The sequence below is a fragment of the Acanthaster planci genome, linkage group LG04, assembly GCF_054643075.1.
Source record: "Acanthaster planci isolate LZ-2023a linkage group LG04, COTS_SCS, whole genome shotgun sequence".
Classification (NCBI taxonomy): domain Eukaryota; kingdom Metazoa; phylum Echinodermata; class Asteroidea; order Valvatida; family Acanthasteridae; genus Acanthaster; species Acanthaster planci.
In genome coordinates this window covers 9328643-9353932 of record NC_141780.1, presented here as the reverse complement: position 1 = coordinate 9353932, position 25290 = coordinate 9328643, and the positions used below count along the sequence as shown (strand labels likewise).

At 40.0% G+C, this 25290-nt stretch overlaps 1 protein-coding gene across 11 annotated transcripts in view; it reads right to left on the bottom strand.

Moving 5' to 3' along the window:
* Nucleotides 1–24799, bottom strand: part of LOC110985000 (DNA repair protein complementing XP-C cells-like) — a 196105-nt gene extending 171306 nt beyond the window's left edge. For 9 of the 11 annotated variants that reach the window (XR_015425063.1, XR_015425062.1, XM_087136113.1 and 6 more), the window contains exons 1-3: nucleotides 24732–24799; nucleotides 15372–15567; nucleotides 8551–8674 (exon numbers count right to left, since the gene is read on the bottom strand). Coding sequence is in view for 9 of the 11 variants with exons in the window: in XM_087136113.1 (XP_086992239.1) it covers nucleotides 8551–8674; nucleotides 15372–15537 (290 nt within the window). In the remaining 2 variants the exon portion in view is untranslated. Of the gene's footprint in view, nucleotides 1–6366; nucleotides 6870–8550; nucleotides 8681–15371; nucleotides 15568–16817; nucleotides 17087–24731 lie in introns of those variants that run through there. The other 2 variants (XM_087136114.1, XM_087136121.1) reach the window with 2 other exon arrangements.
* Between the last annotated feature and the right edge of the window lie 491 nt (nucleotides 24800–25290).

Sequence of the window (25290 nt, the reverse complement as noted above, 5' to 3'; positions counted from 1 at the left end):
TCATGTAAATGAACTTCTAGTCTGTTCATTCAAAATTAAGCAGTACCCATGACCACCCTCACTCAAAGTAATTGTGATACCCATGACCACAACAATCAGGCCACACTTCATGATTGACGATACCCAATGACCGCCACCCCTTAAGCAAGATATTGTGATATCAAGACCACGATTAAGGTATAGTGATACCGAATGACCACTATCCAAAAATGAGTAATGGCAGTTGCGTAAATATTTTAACATCAAGCAATAAAACCAGTAAACAGGTGAAAGCTGAAAGCCTAGGGATGAGAACCAAATAAAACAAACACTGTATTGTAACACAATGCAGTGTAAAGTAGCCTAGTAGAATCGATTATGTCGAAATCGATGGGCAATTCCGTGGTTTGTGCTGCTCCAGGCTAGTTCCTAGCCGTCTGACGCATGTTGGTACAATGCCGGGTGGAGTGCCAGACTGCAATGGCGTAGTGTATATAAGGCCTAGACCGCGTGGCCAGGGCCTCTTGCCTGATCAGGATCTAGTGAGGTAGGACATTGATTGTTACCACGGAAATCAGATAGCCTGTATCACCAATTGACATCACTAGAGGGGTAAATTGTGAATGTAATTAGTAAATCTAATGGGATATCTGATCCAACAGTTTGTCCCCGAATAACCAATCATCGCATATGTTAAGCAGATTATTGTGATGGAACTAGTGAGTAGGTTCCTAGATAGGTGTTCGCCTGTAGAGGAGTCAAGACAAAAAGACCAAGATTAAACCAGTGTCTCCTGAATATCAGTGTCTGTTGCTCCTTTGATTTCTGTGCCGCCGTCAGTTCCGTCAGTGTGGGTGGGTGAGTGTGCCGTGGTGTGCCGTGCGCACCTGGCGGTAGACTGCCATCAAAACGGATACGCTTCCCATGCCTGCCCAGCAAGATTGCTCGCTGCCGTGGATTGGGAGCTCGTCCCGATGCAGTTCTTTAGACGAAACCGCCACAATATGTACATGTACTAATGTACGAAACAGGTCAGATTTTTAGCCGACATGCAAACATGCTTAGCATGTCAGCGTGTATTGAGTCAAACAAACACAAAAGGAGTTAACCACAAACACGAAACACGCTGACCCCTGATTAACAGAGAACGCCGACACTGCAATCCAATCTGCCGAGTATAAACATGCACACGCTACATGCAAACCCCAGAACAGCCAGGCCTTTGTTGACCGGAGCAGTCATTTTCCTAATTTCCCACATCAAAAAGTATTCAGTTTGACTGCAGCTCAAGTTATCTTCAAATCTCAAATCATTTGCGAAGATAAAGTGCTTTGTTTGTCCATACAGGATCGAAGAAACTGCCACATGGACAACACTTTTGGTTCATGTCTGAATTGCTCCCAAAACTTCCAAATTAGGCACAGAAAATATTCGAGCATGAAATCAATTTTTCAACAGAGAAAATTATAACTAGCAGTTTAGAGGACAAAACATTTCCTAAATCAGAGAAAAGTATTTTGAAAGAAATCCACAAAATGTAAACAGAGTTTGACCTTGCTGGTCTGCTAGCCAAATTTTAGTCAAGACAGCCCCCACGGCGGTGATCCTTGCATACATACTCAAGCTAATTGTGTGCTCAAAATCGCATGAATATAAAATTCAATATGAGGTGGGGATTTTTCCCATCAGTTTTCGGCCTTTGAGCTGGAAAACGTACCATAAAAAATTGCTCTGATTGTGACAATATTAGGACCAAACTGAATGGCAAAGATCGCACCTAAAAGAAAAGAGTCGGGTCTGCACTAGCGCTAGCACTGTGCATGCACCAGCTGCACACAACGGATAAAGTAGTGCCCCGAGTAAGCTTGGGACTTTTTTCGCAAGCTCTCGGACAAGCACTGAGCATACAGTGTTTATTAATATATACGTTGGGTACCCGTCATATAAATTTACATCCCCAACGCAAAAATACATCTTGAAAATAGTTCGCGGTACCCGCTGCTTCACCTGACTCGGACCGGCCAGCCGACCCCAGCAAGCTCGGTGGTCGAGTGGTTAAGACGTCTGCACTAGTAAGCAGGAGGTCGTGGGTTCAAGTCCCACCCGAGTAAGCTTGTGACTTTTTTCGCAAGCTCTCGGACAAGCACTGAGTATACAGTGTTTATTAATATATACGTTGGGCAAGGGCAAAACCCGTTATATAAGTCGTCACTCCAGTCAATCCCATGAGTTTAAAATTTAAAGCTTACAAAAAGTTTGTTTGACAAAAAGTTTAGTAGTAGCTAAACACATATGGTGGACTACTGGCCAGTTAATCACTGAAATTGACATTTTCAAGATGTAATCTGACTGAACAACTTTCACGATCCACAGGGAAAAGAGAACAGCTGTGATAGTGATACATATTTCAATACTTCAAGATGGTCATCTTGCTAGCCAGGCACTACGAGTTCATGTACGTGTATGTGATTTCACTTATTCAGTGCACTGCCATACATTGTACATGTGCATGTACATGATGTACGCGCATACGTGAAGCTGGAGCGACAGCTCTGCATGTGCAGTGGTTCACTGCGTGTTGGTCACCAGGGTCAGGCTTATCGTGCTTTGGACCAGCAATACACGTAAAAACCGCAAAGCGTGCTTTGAACAGCATGTCAGGTTCACTGATAGTGTCTGCTAAAATTCTGACCTGTACTGTACACATGTTTTCTTCTCACATATCAACAAACTTATGAAGTAATTATACTGTAACATATTAGCGGCATTCCATACACATATACTGAAATTATGAGTCCAGCAGTATACCTGGAACTTACAGGTACCAACTAAATGACAGCTATGAACACATAATCATGCCCTTCCACATGCATCATGTTCAGTAACTCCAAAATACAGTACACATGCATGACCTTTAACTACTACCTGCCGGGGACTCCGAAATCGGAGCCGTATGGTTTATATGCGTGGCCGCGGTGTCCGAACTCGGACAAAAGGAAACAGGGCCCTGTAACAAAAGACCGTACTCCGAACAAAAGACCAGGCTGCTGGGCATTACCGGCATTTTTCACTCTCAAAAGTGGTGATAATCTAGCCTTGTTTTGAAACCGTATACCAGGGTTTGGGGCATTGAGAGCAAGCGGATTACCAGCGGGGACAAAATCCTCCACCACCGCAGCGATGAGCCACACAGCACCACTGCATGCTAATCTGGCCCCTATTGAAAAGAGGTCAGCAGTGCACTGAACCAGGTTCGTGAACAAAAGACAGTTGTATAACACTGCACAATCTGGGCTCTGTTTACAAGGCTGCAGGCCTGGCTGAAATACTCGGGCGTCAATGAAAGTCACCTGTCAACTTAGAGTAGTGCCTAAAGATTACTTTGTGCGGCCATAAACGACGGTTAAATGGAATGAAGAATTTTTGAAGGATTTTGAAAAACGGAAAAAATGATAGTCATGCTGGCCCAGCATCATCAACGTTGAAAGATGCCCCGGCACGATGTGGTTAACCACATGCTGCCAGGTGGTTTGAAAAATGCAGTGCACACATACCGGCAAATTTCAAGATTTTCAGTTTCCAAAAATCTTCAAAAATTTATCGTTTCAATTAATAGACGTTTACACCCACAAAAATTACTGTCTGGTGGCCACTGTTGTCTGACAGACAAAATCTACTGACGCCCAAGTATTTCAGCAAGGCCTGCAGCCTTGTAAAAAGAGCCTAGATTGTGTGGTGTTATGTAACTTTCTTTTGTTCATGAACCTGGCTCAGTGTACTGCTGACTTCTTTTCAATAGGGGCCAGATTAGCATGCAGCGGTGCTGTGTGGCTCATCGCTGCGGTGGTGGAGCGCTTTTGTCCCCGATAGTAATCACTCACACTAAATGCCCAAAACCGTGGTATACTATTTCAAGACAAGGTTGGATTCTCTCCACTACTGAGAATGAAAAAAGTCAGTAATGCCCAGCAGCCCAGTCTTTTGTACTGAGCAAGGTCTTTTGTTACAAGGCCCCGCTCTTTTGTCCCGGTTTCAGGCCCCCCAGCTTCATGTATAAGGCCTACATGTATGTGCTCGAAAATGGGTCCCCTGGCAGCAAGTGATTAAATCTTTCTCAGTGGGGATTGACATGACATGACATACAAGTATCTAACCTTAAAATGCACTTAAAAAACACAGTTATAACATGAACAAGAATAATTCGTGGAACATGTTGATCCAACTACCAGAAACCCTCTACACATGATGCCAAATCACTTAAAATTACAAAGCTTTTAAATACTTGTATGTTGGTCATGTCTAGATATGCTTCTTTCATGTACACATAGTCCCGATATGCACTGGACGGTATGCTTTACGCTAGCCCCCTGGACTTTTTAATGAAATACAAACATACCCATCGGCTTACCAGGAAGATATTTTCATCACAGTATTTTCTAATAATTATAACTCACCTTAGAACCAATGATCACATGCAAAGAATCAATATAGTTTGCTGGATAAATTGGAGATTACACCTTTATAACACACGCTGATTTGGGATTATTATAAGACTATTTTCTGTCAGAACTTTTGCAAAACATCAGGAAACATGGCAATCACCGCACGCAGTAACACGGAGTGCAAGGCATGGCCATTACAATATTGCAAGAGGGCGCACAAACACAGCACATTGGGCTACACTTGGAACCCCAAATAGTCTCGCACCATTCCATTTAACACATTACACTGAGTATGACAGATTCAGGGAACTTGACTCAAATGGCTTCTCCATGAATAAGGTCTTTACTTAATTACATGTGCTTGGCCACATACACTAAATTTGGTTGGGACTGTTTGTCCCAAAAGTCCTATTTCCCAAGTCCTATTGATACTTCTAAATAATCAAACTACTATACTTTCACAAAAGTAGAAAAAAACGTCTTTTTTACATGACGTTGTGAGTTAGATGCCAGTCAGCATGGCACTCAGTTCAACAGCCCCTTGTACATGTATGTTGACAGTTGAGGAAGTTGTTCTAAAAGCAGGCTACAGCAACTGAAAAGGATCTGTCACCTCCAATAACAATTTCTACACGTATGTCCTGGGTTCATGGAGCATCATGAGCTCATTTGAGCATCGAGCACAGTGCAATGTGTGTGCTGAGGTGTAAACATGTAGGTGAATGAGTTTGATTTGATGGATTTGTACGTTGAGACATTGTTGTGAATAATTCTGTATAAACAAATAGGGTAAGATTGCAGTTAATTTTGTGTGATACTGAAAGTCAATAGAGATCTAACATAGGTGTGAATTGAGAATGTTTACTGGTGAGAAAAATTTATGGCTGGAATGCTTTGTTGCCATAGAGAAGTGAACCGCTCACGTCTATTTTGGATGTGATGAAAGCATGAACCTGTATTTCAGTGGGGTTTCTGTCAAGATGTTTCTATACATGTACATGTATGTGTCCAATATTGAAGATCCACAGGCAGACTTTTCTAGAGATTGCTGTTATGTGAGGTTCCATGGACACAGATGAATCAAAAATAATACTGAGATTTCTAACTTGGTTTGATGGTATGATGAATGGATCACCAACATGATCATCCAGGAACCTACTTCATCAATGCATGTTTGCTTACATCTACTATATTGCTGAATTGACCTTAGAAGTATGTTGTTGGGAATTGAATGAAACACATACATGTAATTAGGTGTTATCTGCCAAGCAGTGATAGCAAATACCATATTGTCCAATGATTTTTCTGAGTGGTGTTATGTTCTGTGAAAACAATACAAGTCTAAGGGCTAATCCCTATAGTAGCCCATAAGCAAGAGAGATATTCAAAGAGCCTGCTTCCTTGATGCTGACAAATTGCAATCAGTCATTAACATAGGACATAACCTAGTCTAATAATGCAAAAACCTCTATCCCAATACACAGTTTAAGGTGATTAAGTAATGTGGCATGGTCGACATGATCATTTAGAATACAAACTTGCACCTTCGAATTTGTAAAATGAACATTTGGTGATAATTAGGCAGAAAGCGTACATTTTGAAGAACATTTGGTTCACAACCAGGCAAATCAATTGGAATTGGACTCGTTTAAAAGTTTGAAGTCAATATGTTTCTACTAGATGACTTAAAACCAAAACTCTCATCAACAAAGACCTTTCAGTATAGTTTTCAACAGATGTAATTTAAAGCACCTCAAAAGCACTTTAAACTGAGCCATGAAGTTCAGTACACTGGTTCCTGCCTCGCCGCCACCATGCAAAAAAAAAAGAAAGTGATGCAAATAGGGAAACCTGTCTGATGCATCCCGGTCAAAATACATGTAACTACATTGTACATACATGCATCCAGGCAGGTAGGGCACAACAGCCATGGGAGACAACTCACCTACTCAACAACATGGATGCACCCAAGATCTAAACATTGGCACCAGCTGGACCACATCTAAAAGGTGCTGCGACATCTGTGACGTGCTCATTACCCGGTCCACACTCGCAGCAGAATGCTGGACGGACCATCCAACGGGCAGTTCTTCAACATCCTGTAAGGAAACAATCCCCTGAAACCGCATATCACCAGAGCCACCCTCTTGAACCCTGATGTTCAAAGTCAACTCTATGCAGACCCTGACACTTGTCTCAATTACATCCAAATCGACACAGGCAGGATGCTACAATGGCTACTGACGATATCCCGATGATACAAGGAGCATCTTCAAGATTGAACATATATGGGTATTAATACTTCAGATGCTCTCGTCAGAAGAAACACTCGGCATCACTAAAAGGAACCTTGATCGGTTCGATAAATCTTCCAATGAGATTCTCCCCCTCTTTGAGAAGAAGTCAGCTCTCAAGGCCCGCCATACCAATCCGTCATCCAGCTCTCTCCTACAGAAATGGAAAAAAGAGCGAGCCAATGTACGTGACCTTCGAGAGATTCAGAATGCCTGGTGGATCCGCAAAGCTCAAGAAAAACAAAGTTACGCAGACAAGAAGACCCATGAGTTCTCCAATGCCATAAAGGTGTCTTTGGACCAGTTAGACGAACCGTGATGCTCCGCAGATGGCTAAATACTTCTCAAAGAAAGGCAGACTTCCTACTCTCCCACCAATTCCAGAGTTATACAAATGCCCTTGAATTTGATTGCATGTCAACAAGAATGTATCATCTAACACACGTGTATGGGTAATTCCAGAAATTACGGGACCATTTTTTTCCGTTTCCCCGTTACATCTGACATACATGTATGATTTTGTAAGTTCAGAACACATTTTCTAATTTCTGAGAGTGATGAATTAATGCAAATTACCTGTCAAAAAATAGTAATACTTTGAAAACGACTATATTTCCATGTCAAATAACTAAGGTCAGATGTAACAAGGACACAAAAAGTCACACTTTTGGACCCCTAATTTCTGGAATTACCCATACACCAGTGTGTAAAAAAGCTGTTTATGCAAAATCACAGCAAAAGTTAAGGAGTACAATGCCTTTAACAAGAATCATGCTCATAATTCTGCGGACATACACCAACTGTCATTAACGAAAATTGCAGAGAACCCAAAACTGGCGGGTGAAATGGTATTTGCTGGATGTCCATGATGTCAACACTTGAGTCGGCACAAGCACATGTAGGGTTTACTTCGAGGTGTGGCTTTTTTTATTTGTTTTGTTGCCATTAGGAACGTACATGTAGATATCAAATGGATGGATATCAGACCACGAAACTTGAAACCACACAAAAAAGAGTATCGTTACTGAGTAATAGAAAGAGTCCTAGGGAAAATTTTTACTGAGGCAAAATGTGTGTGATATTTGCTGTTGGCTAAATGTGGCCTTTGCACGCTCGTAACTGTGGTGACGAACAATGTTAAAAACAATGCCACATTTTTCAGCATGACGAAAAAATAATAAATCCACTTAGAAAGAAAAACAAAACACTGACCAACAGGACAACTTTGTGCAGAATCGATCTTTAGTGTGTGACTGAGTTTATGAGACTCATGACTATCATTCCTCTTGACATTTAAAAAAAAAATAATTTTTTTCATAATTCTGCTGTCGTCCCTTGATAAGGCATTTGAGTATGTTTTGAGTTTATTTACATGTACCAACAGTACTGGAACCAGGTACATGTACATGTACCTGGTTCCAGTACTACCCGTAAATGCACATCAGGGACATTTTCATTCACAAAAGTGACCCTTAACAGATCCATGTCAGATCCACACTGTTTTGAGAAAGCAATCACACATTCAGACTCATCAGCTACACCCAGCAAGAAATGAGACCGAGGGGTACCCCCCAACATGTCCAATCCCTATACACATTCCAGACTATTGTTACTTAACATGTCCCCCCAGATGTCTGCAAGGAATTCCCCAGATTCCTGCGAGACAATGACCAACACAAAGCAGGGGGGGGGTTCTCTCCGTCTCATACCTTGCAGCATATGTCATCAGCACTGACTGACTAGTCATCTAGATCTAAATGCACAAGTTAAGACATTCAATCATACACGTAACACTACTACAAAGAGGGGAACAGACATTTACAATTCATTCTTACTTTCTGTCACTGCTGTGAGAAGTTCCAGGGATATCAATATTGATCTCCAGCACCTTGCCTTGACAACTGTGTTGTTCATTACAGGTTAATGCTGTTTCTTGTTTGTATTCTTCAGGACTTCCATCTTTAATTTTACAAAAGGAAAAAAGAATGAACAATTTGTTATCAACCACACTCATGGCTGCACAGTCTTATAAAGTTCTTTGGACATGTCCTTTAGCATCTTCCATTACTATCAACCCCTTCTGACAGTCACACCAGCCTTTGGCAGAACACGGGTAAGACATCTAGCCATCCTCCAGGCTAACAGGTGACGAACATCAAAATTCATTGACCATCTGATATGCATAAAGATCTTTTTCTTTAGTGCCATCTATAGATTCCAAATCAGGCCGAGTTCAGGGCTTGGAAAAGCCAACTAAAAAGTTTTAATCTTCTTATGCTATTCAGAGACCACATTTGATACTACCGCTGGGCGATTATCTCGATTAATCATGATTAGTTCCTCCTACTCATTTCACTACTAGTGGATTTGCAACTAATCGATTAATTGCGGCAGCACGATTACATGTAGTAACTGTAGAAAAATGAGTAGTGATTGTTATGGAGTACCGATTAAGTTACACATACTACCACACTGTACATGATCATGATCCAGGGCACACCTGCTTTATTTCGGCAGTCTCCACTGACAGACTTGTGGTCGACTGGGCCAGCTGCAGTTCAGTTCAACAAACTTTAGCCTTTCCTCCTATTAACCTTAGTCCAAAAATGTAGCAAGAGTTGCCAACTACAAGTATCCAAGGCTTCTGTGTCATGTTGAAAGGAAGTAAACTACTTGTAGTTCATGGGTTCCTAAATTCATTCCGAACAATCTGTATGTTTTCAAGATGTATTTTGGCGTTGCCCTTATTAATATACGTTGGGTAAGGGCAAAACCTGTTATATAAATTTACATCTCTCCAACGCAAAAATACATCTTGAAAATAGTTCGCAGTACCTGCTGCTTCATACTGCTGCATACACACTCAAGCTCATTGTGTGCTCAAAATCACATGAATATAAAATTCAATATGAGGTGGGGATTTTTCCCATCAGTTTTCGGCCTTAGAGCTGGAAAACGTACCATAAAAAATTGCTCTGATTGTGACAATATTAGGACCAAACTGAATGGCAAAGATTGCACCTAAATGGAAGGAGTCAGGTCTTCACTAGCGCTAGCACTGTGCATGCACCAGCTGCACACAACGGATAAAGTAGTGACCCGAGTAAGCTTGGGACTTTTTTGCAAGCTCTCGGACAAGCACTGAGCATACAGTGCTTATTAATATACGTTGGGTAAGGGCAAAATCCGTTATATAAATTTACATCTCTCCAATGCAAAAATACATCTTGAAAATAGTTCGCAGTACCTGCTGCTTCACTTGACTCAAACCGGCCAGCCAACCCTGGAAAGCTTGGTGGTCGAGTGGTTACGACATCTTCACTAGTAAGCAGGAGGCCGTGGGTTCGAGTCCCACCCGAGTAAGCTTGTGAGGTTTTTTTTGTAAGCAGACAAGCACTGAGCATACAGTGCTTATTAATATACGTTGGGTAAGGGCAAAACCCATTATCTAAATCTGGATGTTTCAAATTACACACAGATCCATTTTTTTGATGCTAGTTATTTTGTGTCTTGAAGTTTTGAACTTTGTGACTGAAACAAGTAAATGTAGAACAGCCTTACTGCCCCATCCACAAAAATCTGGAATTTCCTGTTTCATAATTTTTGTCCAAACTAAGTGAAGGGTTTGTAGAATAGCTAGCTTGGTGGGTCCGATGAGTAATGCCTGAACTGTCATACTTCATGTTTATGAAACAATTTTTCTCCGTGTGAAATTCAGATTTCAAGTATTGTTTACCTTATTTTGTATAATTTATAATTATTGCTTCATTCTATCCACCATAATGCGAATGAACTCAAAACACTTGTGAAAAAAAACACATTTTACACAAATGAGAATTTCCCAAGGTAATGGTCGAATGTGATCACTTACTGCACTGGAAGACATCAAAAGTTCAGACAGAATGCCCTTTGAGACAGAAGGGCACCGAAACCCAACCACATGGCAGCACTGTATGTGCAGCCCCAATCTTTGAAAGTGTGCCAGATACCCGCCCACTTTAGCAGTGCAAAAATGATGTCAGGGAGACTGTGGCTGCAATCATTGGCCAGTAATCTGTCCATCGGTTTGTGATGAACTATTCATATTGCCTCACATGCTTCAACAATAAATGAACCCTGAACAACAATGTCTGTGGGCTATACCATTGAGAAGTTTAGGGAGGTTATTTAGAACTTCATAATGTGAGAAATTGGAATAAAAGTAACTGAGTAATCAGAATTTTTCCCTAGTTTAAAGGCAAGAGCTTTTCTATTCAAACAATTTCTGACAAGCTAGCAGCTTTTTTACTTTGAAACTGTAGAAATCTGTAATCTGTATTAGAGCCTCCAAAACAAAGATTTGTTCAAATTGTCCTACACACATTCAGAACGGAATTGGCAGCCAGGCATCCTGCTTTTTGGCGGACTATGTACATGTAGTTTTCCAATACTTGACTGCAGCTCGGTCGCAGGCCTCAAATGTTTTTTTTACCTGACTTTGAAGTTGTTAACGCAATAGTACAATGTAAGACTGACAGTGCCACAATCAAGTTTGATGCAAAAGAACCAAATATTATAGTACTTCAAATTAATTAAAATGCTTCAGGCCTACAATTAGGGATTGGTTTTATAGACAAAGCCTGAGACAGAGACGAAGTTGAAAAATGGCCCTTATTCACATGTAGTCGTCGTTTGTACTGGGATCCAACTGGAGCTCAAGCCGCAACCATTCCAGCATAACCTGTATGTAATCATGATAATTTTATAGCAGCTACGGAGAATACTGCCACTGGCTTTCCAGATTTCAGAATTAATGAAATAACATAAAAGCAGATACACAGAAAAACAAACTTGCCCTGGCACTTGCTGCTGCATAGTGTGCATTATACTTGTGCAGAATTTTTGCAATGAAACTGATGAAAGCACTTGGCTTGGGCAGTATTTCGGTATTACCGAATACCGTGGTTTTGTTTTTAATACCGAGCAATACCGACTAGCAATCCATGAATACCAGAATACCGACTAATTCGGTATTGGATTTCAATACCGCGGTATTCTGGCTAATTTGTTCAGAATGTTCCCACAACCCTCATAAGATAAAAGCAGACAATTATATCCACAACAGTGACTGCATACTTCGTGCTTTCTGTCATCCAGCATCACGTTTGTATTGTCTCTTTTGGTGAGGAGATAAGACGTAACGTGATACATCAGCATGCAGCCATCAACCTGCCTGTCAAAAGGTTTTGTTTCCCTATCGCCGCCGTCAAGTTTGCGGTTTTGGAATAGCTTGTAGGCAGTGCTTTTTGTATTACTCATTGGCACATGTGTACACGTACATGTATCATAGCCCTACAGGTTGGGAATTAAAAATCAGCTGGTCTTCCGTGTCCGCACTGGACTTTATTTTCGAAGATTTTTATTGGCTGCTCTCTTAGGGTCTTTTTTGTCTTTTATATACAACATGTACAAGTATTGTGTGCAAAACTAACAGAAGCCAGGAATGTGTGTTATAACCTATAAAATGATTCCATACATCTGCATCTGTTCGACATCCACGGCAATCAACGATCTTTTTTATTGTTCTCACATTCGTTCCAACCACACGAAAAGAGAAGCAAAAACCCGATTCCTCACTTGTCACTGCTTGTATTTCAGTTTTTCCGGAATATAAAAAGGACAACGTGGTTGCTCAAAAAGATCTCTCGGTTATGATTAATCAAATACCTTGTGATGTGTTTAGAATAATAAACTTCACTGTCATAGGAAAACATGTTTAATGTGCATGTGAAATTTAAAAAAGCAAATACATGTGAAAGCATTGATCCAGGGATTTTTAAAAGACTTTCAATTGCCAAGGATGATGATGAAGCCAACAATAACTAACCTGCATGCACATGTAGGCCTGGATGTACCTGCAAGAGTGTGAAGGCTCATCAACTAAAGCCCCCATCCATGTAAATAGTCTTTCCAACACAAACTGTGTCACGGAGAGACATTTTTTTGTTAAATTTTCGCCTCTCTTTTGATTTTTGACACAAGCTGCATGACACGATTTATTGGTAGTCCGAGATCACTCGCCCACTGCGGCGCAGCCGCCCGCGCGCGAGATGGTCGCTGAGGAAGCATAATGTCATGAACGAGTACTGTGATTGGATAGCTGTGTCTTGCCAAATGTATGTCATGAAAACGCACAGTCTCATTGGCGGGCACGCCAGATCTCTTTGCAGCAGTATGAATAGTTCAGTGTTGGGCGATTAGTTGGACTCTTTGACATACGAGAATGGTCATGCGAACTCATTTGGGGCATATTTTATCGGAAATGGGATGGAAATTTTTGTTTTGGGGTTTCTGTAATGAATGTAAAATATCATGGATTTTTAATCGTGCACTATGCGTGTCATGACGACAGGAATCTGGCAACCGATGTCTGTATATTGCATTGTAAGCGTGCGTGCGATAAGCCTTGTGTTGCACGACTGGAAATTTTGTGGTAGCACGCTTGCTTGAGTACAAGCAGTGCAACTTCAAATTGAATTCACGAACACAGAAAACACAAACATAGACATGAGATCAATTTTTGTGAATGAACCTGCAGAAAAATTTGTGACAGCAGTGTTTTTTTGACTTGCAACTATAGAGCAGCATTCGATGTAGTGGAAGGTACAACCCTTTTTTGGCAGAACCTGTACATTGACTGCTTGCCGCATTTCCATCATGCCTTCACTGGCAACGGTTGGGCCCTGCGGGAACCAGTGTGGTGCAACCGCGCACATGTTTTCACCATCGCGATTCGCAAACGCCGTATGAATGGGACATCAAGAATGGTTTTACAGGCAACGGAGTCCCGAAAACCTTTCGTTGTACCAGGAATTTCTTACAGTGCTATTTCGCTGTAACATATTTTCTCCCCATAGAAATTGCACGTTTTCAACGGGACCACATAGTTGTGCTTGTTGTAATCGGAATTTCCTTACAACCGATTTCGTAATAAAGAGTTGACTGCCGCGTCGCAGAGTTTTCTGAAAGCCACCTTACCATTGCACACGCGCAGTGTTAGGGCGCAGCTAAGAGGAACAGCCACTGGTGACCTGCACGTAATCATTACAATAACGCACTGTCTCAGCAAGTACCAACATGACTGCAGCACATGTGCAGATTTTGGTACTGTACGAGCATGGAGGAATAAAACATATACGAGTGACCACACAGATATAGGAATCGCGGAGCAACAAATCGGTATTAAAAACACCGTCCCTTTTTTAAAAAATTCATTCACATAAGTTATTTTTATTTGACATCAAATGGACAGATAAATTATAATAGTTATTAAGTTAAGGGGTTTTTGTGATGTTAAAAACCCTTTATGCTGGCCCCTGGTGTTGTTTGTGGTTTGCCAGTGAATCTCAGCATCACCGCTGCTTTTTGATGACGTCATTGCCTTCTGCAACGAATACCGCGGTATCGAAAAAGGCAATACCGCCCAAGCCTAGAAAGTACCATATTCACGTGTTGACACCACGTCTCAGAATTTTTGCCACTACTCGTGATTAATCGATTAATCACGATTAGTTCGTGTGTGATTAATTAATTAGCAAAATTCACTAATCGCCAAGTGGTCTTTGATACACTGCACGCTTATGATCATTTTCTTTTGAAAATCTAATAAGAGGATGCAATTTTCCATGGACACATTGAGCAAAAGATTTTGCTGCAGAATCTTCACTAACATGGCAGCAAAACAAAACAGCAGTGTTTCCAGTTACCTGAACGGACTAAGAATATCATGAAGAAACTGTTGTGTAATTTAACAACCAGAATTAGAAGCCATTACTGCTGTGGCACAACACTCATAGACAGGTGGTACACACGTGCGGTACATGCCTCTGACCAATAAAGAGCCATGATTTGCAAAAGGCAGGTATGCATCAAGCTCACAGAAGACTGTGCATGTTGAGTGCGGTGCCATCACTGTAATGGTGTTTAATCGGATTAGTTTATACCTTTTTATTGAAAATTAATAAGTAATATGAACTTCTGGTGCAAACCATACAGCCTAATTGACGTTTTAGGGTGTGTACTTGTGTATGTGCTTGATACGTTTGTAAAAAGTCCTACCTTTTTTTAAAGCTGATTGGCGAGAAAAATGGAAAAGCTTGCTCTAACACATCAGTACTTTCAAGCATATGCCAAGTTCAAATATTACAAATCAACCAGTGATTATGCAGAGCTTCTACATATGTAGCACTGATATCACCTGTTACCTGTATGTGATTACAATAGAAGATCCTAAACTACTTTTAAAAGAACTACTTAGCCAGCTCATTTTCCACCTTTTACAGTATTGGGAGTGACAAATTATATTTTTAATTGGAACATTTTGGATTTGTGAAGGTCACTATGAAGTGCTCCAAAACTAGTGCTTTCAGATTTGATTGGTCTGTTTTGTGAACAATGGAAAACATTGAAATCTAGAAAAAAGGGACTAAAGTCAGGTTTCAACGGTTAAGGTGTTACTCTAAAACTTAATCATATATGTATAATGCGTACATGCATACACGTAAGTACATGAAGGTTATTTCTATTTCAGGTGCTTTTCACGTAAAGGAAATTTCACTAGACTGCTGTACATTTTATGCGCCTCCACAATTATACCTGCAATTGCTATGAAACAAACCTTCAACATCTTGCCATTCTTCAGATTCAGAATCACTTCCAGGGGAATCTCCATCACCAGAGTATTCACATTCAGGTCTTTCACTGTTAGTTTTTGATCTTTTCAACGGAGGCTGATCCATATCATCCTCACTGAGAATGCAAGAGCCGTCAGGATCCTCTTCCATTGCAAACAATTTCACTTCTCACTTCTCGATCTGCAGTATGTATTGTAGTTAAAGGAACAGTTAATTATCACTTGAGGCCACTTCATATAAAAGACTGCATGTATCCTCATTATCTCACCTACTCGTATACAAATAAGTTAAGAGCCATGTATGCTTACACAATTACATGTACATGTACTTCAAATTGGAAATTTAGCCATTCTGAAATATCCACAGAATGATTTTAATGAACAGTTAACACTCAGACAAAGAACATTTATAATTATGTACAAAATGTACATGTAGAAAAATCAGGTGTTTTTCATAGAGTCATCTGAAGACTTTCAGGGTCGAAATTCTTTTTTTGTCTGTAAACGAGCAAAAAGTTATCAGAGAAGGGTCAGTAGGACAATATTTTAAAGAAAATGAACCACAAATGTCTGTATCTCAGAAATGTGCAAAATATACATACATGTACACGTAAATGGCCCTTGTTTATTTGAGATCAGGTCAACTCGGACCTGAACCAACTTGGACCCAATACCAATTCGGACCCACAACCAACTTGGATCCAATACCAACTCAGACCAATGACCAACTTGGACTCAATACAAACTGGGACCAATAACCAACTTAGATCCACTCCAACTCAGACCCACCCCGAGTCAATTCGGACCTACCCAGCCCTAGACTGTCAGCAACTCTGTGAGAATGCTCTGGATAATAAAGGAGACATGCAAAGCCTGACAGCCCCAGCAGTGAGGCTTTCGGCATGGATCCCAAAATAGTCTTGCTTCTACTGATGTTCTGGTTTGTAAGTAAGATAATTTCTGCCCAATTAACAATTCTTTTAAGCAGTACACTAGATAATCTTTTAAAACTTTCACGAAACTCCAATTATTCCCGTTTCTAAAAATCCAGGGTTTACGTATTGGGCCCTTCCACTAAAAAGCTGCAGTGTAAGTGATGATAATTTATCACAATTTAATAACTTTTAAGACATTTTTACACCTTAATTGGCGATTTTCTGAGATTTGTGCAAATGAAACGTGCACATGGTAAACATCCGCTGATTTTGTGCCAAAGTGAAGATGCAACTGCTACAGAATTTAGGACTAAATCTCGTGACAATGAAATTGTTAGCGAATAATAAGGTGTAACCCCATTATTTCCAGCTTACTTAAATGTTATTTTACTCACTTCCGACATTTGTTGATAGAGTTAATGTCTGAGTTTCTAAAAAAGCTACAGGATCCGTCAATCATTCAAACTCATTCATGGTGCTGCATGTGCCAACTCACAGGGACTTAATCCAACATGCAGCACTGACTCACAACAGGTTCATTCGGCATCCCTTGACTGTGGCAGGGTTACAGTGGGTGCTGATCACCACTGGTGAGATCAGAGTGAAAAAAAGCCTAATAAGTCTTAATCCAATTAACACGCAACAGAAAAACACCAGCAGGGACACATCACCGAACTATGAACAAGTTTTTAGAAAATTATTTCCGTTTGGGCATAAAATATTGTTCCATTTCATTTTGTAGGAAATTAGATAAAATAGCAAAATTGATTAAATTAATAGCTATTTATCAGAACAATGAAATAGGCATGAAAAACATAAACAACCCACACATGAATAACAATAAAATAATTCAGAACAAAACTTTTTATCGATGGTAATAAAATATAGCAACGAACACAGTATACACATAATTATGGGGAATGGAGTAATGAAATAGGACAAATGAAATGTGATTTTGTGAAGTTTGAATAAAATAATGAAAGATTGCATAAAATAGAGACAAAAAATGTCATTTAAAAAACTTCATAAATGTCGTTAGACTTGCCTAAACTTACAATAATTAATCTCGCAGAAACTAAATGTTCCTCAGGTTGGGTCCGAGTTGGTTTAGCGTGGGGGTCTGAGTCGGCTAAGGGTCCGAGTCAGTTATGGGTCCGAGTTGGTATTGGGTCCGAGTTCGTCGCGGATCTGAGTTGGTATTGGGTCCAAATTGGCATGGGTCTGAGTTGGTTTGGGCCCGAGTTGACTCATAACCATTTGTTTTACAAATAGTCTACAAGTTTTAAATTTACTTGATTATCCTTTTTGAAATTTTGCTCATCATCATTTTAGATTGAAACTGCTTAGAAGGATAAGAACAGATTACATGAGTTTCTTGGTTAAAGGATCAATGATTGGGTGTATTTTACTGCTTGGGAAAATAAACATAATAAACAATATTTCAAGTAAAATCAAAATTCCAGACGTTTACATTTTACGGTTGTTCAAAAATTACATCTTCATTACCAATCCACACAAAGATGACAAGAAAAGGACAAATAAAGCAAGAGCATACAAAAAGCACTGCCTAAACTAAGAACAATAACATCACCATGACTCTCTATAACTGAAATGGTATATTTTTACAAAAAACACCGTGACTGACAAAAACACAAATAAACGACAAGCCACTACATAAACAACAAAATATTAATCTCAAACTACAAACACAATAACACATACTTCTTAACAGATGGATATCATGAGGCAAAAAAAGCCCCCCCCCAAAAAAAATAACATGCTTACCAAAAATGAGAACTAGGAAAGCAATGACAAACCAAAAAGTACTACACGATGTACCTGTACACTTGCATAGGAGAAAGAAAACACAAGTACATGTACATACATGTACATGTATACCAAAACATTTCCAAAAAAGAGTCACAAAAATACAACAAAACAAGTGAGAGCCGCCATTTTCACATTCAAACCTAGTAAAAACAGACCTTGTTCCAAATGAAGCCATTTCTGTAAAAACAGACCTTGTTCCAAATGAAGCCATTTCTGTAAAAACAGACCTTGTTCCAAATGAAGCCATTTCTGTAAAAACAGACCTTGTTCCAAATGAAGCCATTTCTGTAAAAACAGACCTTGTTCCAAATGAAGCCATTTCTGTAAAAACAGACCTTGTTCCAAATGAAGCCATTTCTGTAAAAACAGACCTTGTTCCAAATGAAGCCATTTCTGTAAAAACAGACCTTGTTCCAAATGAAGCCATTTCTGTAAAAACAGACCTTGTTCCAAATGAAGCCATTTCTGTAAAAACAGACCTTGTTCCAAATGAAGCCATTTCTGAATCTATGTTCACAGCAACTATCTTATTCAATGAAATCTATCAAATAAGGGAAAACCACATTTTCTTCGGAGTCATTTCACGTAAATATCAGACATACGTCCACAGTCAAAAGATCAATTTTTTTCATACATTGTAGGATGAAAGGACCTTGGTGCAAGTAAACAAAAAAGACTTTTCAAATCCATATGTAACCTGTTGCCACGGAAACAGCTCATTTTGTGTTTTTTGGCATTTTAGGCCAACTTAAGCTCTGAAAAACTGGCTTTTTTTTGCTTACATTCAAAAGTCCACCTAACCGAAATACACAAATAGTTAACAGATCCACTTATATCACTTTAAAAGTATCATCCTGGCCTTTGCTTGAGACGACAAATTATTGCTTACAAGTCACCCTTAATATGCTCTGAACAGCCGTGTATCAAGTGTGTTTTTAGAACTTCCAAAATTGACATTTTTACACTAATTTTGCCCTTCAAAACATCAACTTGCCAGGGGTCTCAGAATATTTTCCGTTTGGTAGTGATTAGGGCCAACATTGGTATTTTCATACTTGGTGAGAAAATTTCGGACAATTGTATTCTGCTGTGATAGTATTGCCTCGAATGCGGTCATTTTTTTTACAAACAACAAAGTCCATTTTGGGCTTTTTTCCTCAGTTTGAATCAACAGTACAGAAAAAAGTATGCTTTTGTGATTCTGGCATTGTTTTTAATACTGATGAGTAATGAATACATAGTAAACAAGAACCCCACTGAGCCCGAGCCCATGATTTGCCCTATCAGTTGCATGATGCATGATTTTTGCCCAATTTCGGGGCATCATTCTTGTGACTTCCAAGCCTAAATTTTAAGACAAATATCAAACATCTTGGTTTTTTAACCACTTCATGCCGGGGCATTTTTCAATGTTGATGATGCTGAGCAGGCATGACTATCATTTTTTCCGTTTTCAAAATCCTTCAAAAATTCATCATTTCATTTAACAGTCATTTATAGCCACACCAAGTAATCTTTAGGCACTACTCTAAGTTGACAGGTGACCTTCATTGACGCCCTATTATTTTAGCCAGGCCAGCAGCTTCGTAAACAGAGCCCAGATTGTGCAGTGTTGTATAACTGTCTTTTATTCACGAACCTGGCTCAGTGCACAGCTGACCTTACACCCAGCAAGAAATGAGACCGAGGGGTACCCCCCCACATGTCCAATCCCTATACACATTCCAGACTATTGTTACTTAACACATCCCCTCCAAGATGTCTGAAAGGAATTCCCCAGATTCCTGCGAAACAATGACCAACACAAAGCAGGGGGGGTTCGCTCCGCCTCATACCTTGCTGCATATGGCTGACCTCTTTTCAATCGGGGCCAGATTAGCATGCAGCGGTGCTGTGTGGCTCATCGCTGCGGTGGTGGAGTGCATTTGTCCCCGGTGGTGATCCGCTCGCTCTCAATGCCCCAAACCCTGGTATACTGTTTCAAAACAAGGCTGGATTATCACCACTTTTGAGAGAGAAAAATGTCGGTAATGCCCAGCAGCCTGGTCTTTTGTTCGAAGTACGGTCTTTCGTTACAGGGCCCTGTTTCCTTTGTCTGAGTTTGGAGACCCCGGTCACCCATGCAAACCATACGTCTCCGATCCCGGAGTCCCCGGCAGGAAGTGGTTAAATTAATTTTAAGAGAGTAGTCCAACATATCTAAAGCACTGAGCTGTAAGTTCAACAATAAAGATGTGTTACAATGACAACAAAAATGATTGAAATGACCTGAAGTTACCTCATTAGTGATCCTACCAGGATGCAACTTTTGTTCTTTTGTCTTCATTCTCTATGGAGGGATTTTTCACAGTTGCTTGGAAAAGCCTTTTCTTTTGGTTCTTATTGTTTTCTCTTCTGCTTCTACTTATTCTTCTAAATCAAAACTCATTCATTTTGTACATGTTTTTCTGTACTTTTAGGCCCTTTGCTAGTTAGGATCTTCATCATACTAGCACATATGAACGACAGTGCAGAGGTAGATATTTTTTCGGGGCATGACAAAATTACGATGTCATCAGGTGACAAATTATAATCACTTACATTTCGATGGTTTTAATCTTCAAAAGCAATGTGACTTCCAGCAGCTTGCCCTTTTTTGATAAATTAAATTAGGGTCTTTATTTTTTCTTGTATATTGTGACAAAAATGCACTTTTCTTTATTTGTCCCAAGTTGGCAGGAATCATTTCTGTGTGTTTGACAGGAAGGAAGTGGAACTTGTGTTGTTCCAATGATTTTTCAGTGGACGATTTAAGTGCTCTGTTCGCCTCCAGAACAGGCCCTGTGGGAAGAAGCGATCCGGCACCAGGAAGAAAAGCAGGAAGACGATGAACTAGATGACTAGAAAGAAGGGTTATGATGATAGGAAAACAAACGAAAAGCAGTAATGGGCCAAGTAGAGACACGAAGAGGCCTGAAGAATTGAGGTTTATAATAACTGTACCGATGTCCGATGAATATGGCCGTGTACGGACAGTAGACTGGCTACCAGTCTTAATAGCTACAAGCGTAGTTGCAGCAATTATCTTGAGGCTTAGAATAAACGCAGGGGTGTATGCAGGCTGAATTCACCTCTCCTGACAAAGAAGAATCACTTGAACTTGAATGATGATTTTGGATGCAAATAAATCAGAAGCATAATTGAGAATTCCAGAAACAGTTCTCCACTGCCTTATGAATTGTCTGTCTTTGTCTGTCTTAGGGATTCCACCTCAGAGTAAAGGTTCAGGATCTGACTTTAGGACGGAATCAGATTATTCCAACAGCCCAATTCCAACTTTTCCCCTTGCGCTGTGCGCCAAGCATCCTTCCCCTCTCTTCCCCTTTTCCCGTCCATGAAGTCTACCGGGCTTTGACGTGAAAGCATGTCCTCTTAAAAGTGTGTGGCAACATCATCACTACGGTGGGTGAAACAGGTAGCTCAGCAAGCATCACCGATTCCTCCAGGTTGATCCCGGCGGGTTAATTAATATGGATTTGTTAGGCCCAGTGCAGGTCAAGTCCCGTATACCCATTACAATATGTACATATAAAACCACATGACACTTGTTTCTGATTGAAACAGGGTGAAACCGGAATGCTTTATCATTCAAATTTGGTCAAGATATGAACTTGGTTTCAAGGAATTCGTCTTCAACTTACATGTAATCTCAAATTAGGAAAACAGACTCTTCAAAGGGAGGCTTGCGCTAGAATGAACAGGCTACAAACAATAACACAAAACTCAATCCAGCTGAATGTAAAGCCTTGATCCAACCTCTTAACCTCCATATTGGAACCTCTGTCTTTAGCCAGTCACAATCTTTGAATACCCTTGGTGTTCGTATACAAAACGATTTGAAACGGGATACCCGAGAAGTACCTCAAGAACTGCAAGGCACAACCTGACTGCACACGGAGTAGTGCCTTTCAGTTCTAGAAGTAGGGAGGCCTGTGGGTTTTAGACTTGCCCAAACAACTGTAACTCTGATATCACTGGAAAGAGCAACTCAAGTGAAGTTCACTGATACATAAATCACCTTCATAGCTTGTACTACAGTGCAGTTATGACTGAAATATATACTAGTACAGGTATGGGTCCATGTGTCTGTCGCTCAAGTTTCATTTGCATTTGTATCTGTTGAATGAAGTAAAACTCGCATACATTTTCTTAAATGTCTCCTACATGTAGGTTACTATCACTTAAGAGATGATCTGTAAATGGTGACAGTCATGCAAGAATAAATCTTTACTGCCTACAAAATGGCCATATTTTATAGATTTCAAAACTAAACCTCTGCCAAAGTAATTGCACATTTTGTGTACTGTCATACAAACTTGAGATTAACCTGAGAGCAGTTTTGAGTATAAATTCTAATAGTACAAATAACAAAACCAAAATGTGAAGGAGATACATACAACCTGCTGCTCTTGAACTCTAGGAATATTTAATTTGGTTGAAAGAATAAGGTGAATAAAGGAAAGATTTTTAACTGAACATTGTGATTGAAAAATTGAGAGTAAAATCAATACAGTAATTTCCCTACATCCAGATCAAATTATTCACCTCAAAGAATCCTCTAATTCCAGAAAAATGTGGTCAGTAGTCCACCCTGCTTGCAGGGATACTACAAAATTACTTTCAATCAAATCTTGTAATTTGGACCTGTAATTGGCAAACACTCATAAATCTGTGTTGCACATTTAAAAACATCAACTACAGTCTTAATTTGAATCTCCCAAAGAGTGGGCTTACCGGTATGTACTTAAATTATACAGTACCAACGGTTAAGGTCACGTAAGGCATGTTTGGAACCAACATGAAACGACAGATCGTACCCATGGGAATGAAATTGCTTTTAACTGGACTTTTCCAGCTGCCCAGCGAGTTACTGGTACCAACGATACTATCCCCTACACGTGCAGCATAGCAAACCCATTACCTCACATATAAATCTATCATGCACCTGTACATCTAGTTGAGTTTGCCATGTATGTGTATACTTGCATGGATGATCCAAAACTAGGAAAACATACTAATATCTGTTCAGCTTTCATATCATGTCATTTTGACACAATAAACATTGAACGCAAGAGTTTATATGACTGCTGAGTGTGAAAAAACAACTTGGAATCATACATATCAAGCAACATCCTGCCCTACTTGTATAAATTTCTGTTGATTTTTGGGCCCCCTTGATTTTCGACAAAACATCTGAACATGTGAAACTGCAAGTTAGAAATCTGGCCTAAAATCCTCTTCCAAAAATTGTCTGAAAACAACTTTTTTTACAAGAAGCTTATACTGCACCATTCAAAGCATCACTTGTCTGAAAATGTGTTATCAGACAATACAAAAAGGTAGCCTAGCATTTCTTTTAAAGTGATTTGAAACCAGGAAAGTTTTGGAAAGTTGATGCAAAGTTGACTACCTACAAATGTAGGCCTACAATGTAAAAAGAAAAGTGTTTTGCACCAAAATGCGCCACCTTCTGTGAAGCCCACATCAATTCTAACATAAAATGTGGAAGTTTTTCTATCAGAACCTGGCTCCTCAACAATTCTCAGGTCTTGATTTAGAAGAAATGAACCAAAGAAGCAATTTCCATATCGAAACCCTGATTTTTAACTCATAGTATCAATCTTTCCTTGACATTTCTTAATCTGCATGAATCTGCACATTTTTGGCACCATGAGAAATCCTATTTTCTTCTCATCAAAAAGTATGTTTTCACCAATGACATCATCCTTCATCCTTTGGAGATTTCGAGGGCAAACGCGAACATGCTTATCACCTGATCACATGCTGAAATCAAGATGGCTGCCTCCGTGTCACAGTTGTCACATTGACAGGGTTGTAACTAGTCCTTTTTGCCTGTATCAAATCTCACTTAAGTTTCAACAAATTAAATTGACACATGCATAATAATTTTTTTAATTCAGAGTGAAGCATAGGCCTATATTGTACGGTACTTTTTAACGCCATGGATATTCTCACGGTTGGTATTCCATAATTTCACTCTCAAAACTCAAAGTGGCAAAAACAGTGTTGCAGTCTATAGGGAAAATCTGAATTATTGAGTAAACTCTTCTTAACCTATAGGCCCACTACATGTACATCAAATACCAGTATGCCCCAAATTACACCATTTAGGCACTTTGAATATCTCCCACACTGTAGGCCCCTACTAAAAGGTATTTATCAAGTTGCAGCAAAAAGGAGAAAAACATGAAAATCCCTTTACAAATTGAATGGGGAGTTGCCCGTTTGCCAAGACGTGAGTGTAATAAATGGAACAACCTCCGTTCGCGAGAATGATGACGATAGAGGAATAACATGAAGAAAACATCGACCAGCTGACGATGACTTTTGTGGGAAAATGATAAAAAATGAAAATGACAACTATGTGTGGTAACAAACACTGAAACTCGCCATATCGCCGGGTTCCCTACTCAACTACTTAAGTACTGGAAGTAGGCCCACCCTATGGCCGTGGTGGCCTTGTGGTATTATCAAATTTTAATAATTCCTTCAATTTTAGCAGAATACCCCCGCCACTAACCTACTATTCAGCGCTTCCACCTCGCCGGCAAGGTCAAAAGTTACGCAAGTAGTGCGCATTGCGTTCAGACGACCACAAGAGGGCGCTCCAATGCCGACACCCGTATTCGCGTACGTGTACGTGTAGCGGCCAACCCGGGAGTCGAGTTCAAGTTGGACTTATCGTCGATCCCCATTCATGTCAGTCAAGCCATTATCATGTCAGGAAATGGACAAATGTATATTCCTTGTGGGATATCTTGGTTTTTTATTCTGCTCCCCTTGTTCCAAGGATATTTTCTAACCTTATGCAACCCAAATGGAACCATCTGTAGTATGCAGTAATTGGAGGTCATAATGTTTACCCCACTAATCCAATCCATTGTGTTAGGGGAATTTTCCCGCGGTCCTGACCGAGTATTTTTAGAAAAAAAGTCAGTACAATTGTTTGGGAGATTAATCAAATTGGAGGTTGCAGGTTCTTGGGACCTGGGATAAAATCTGCTGATTAGCAGACAAGTGGACCCACGGGCGATGTGCCTCGATTGGGCACAAAGAATATTTTCAATTGGCAAACTCAC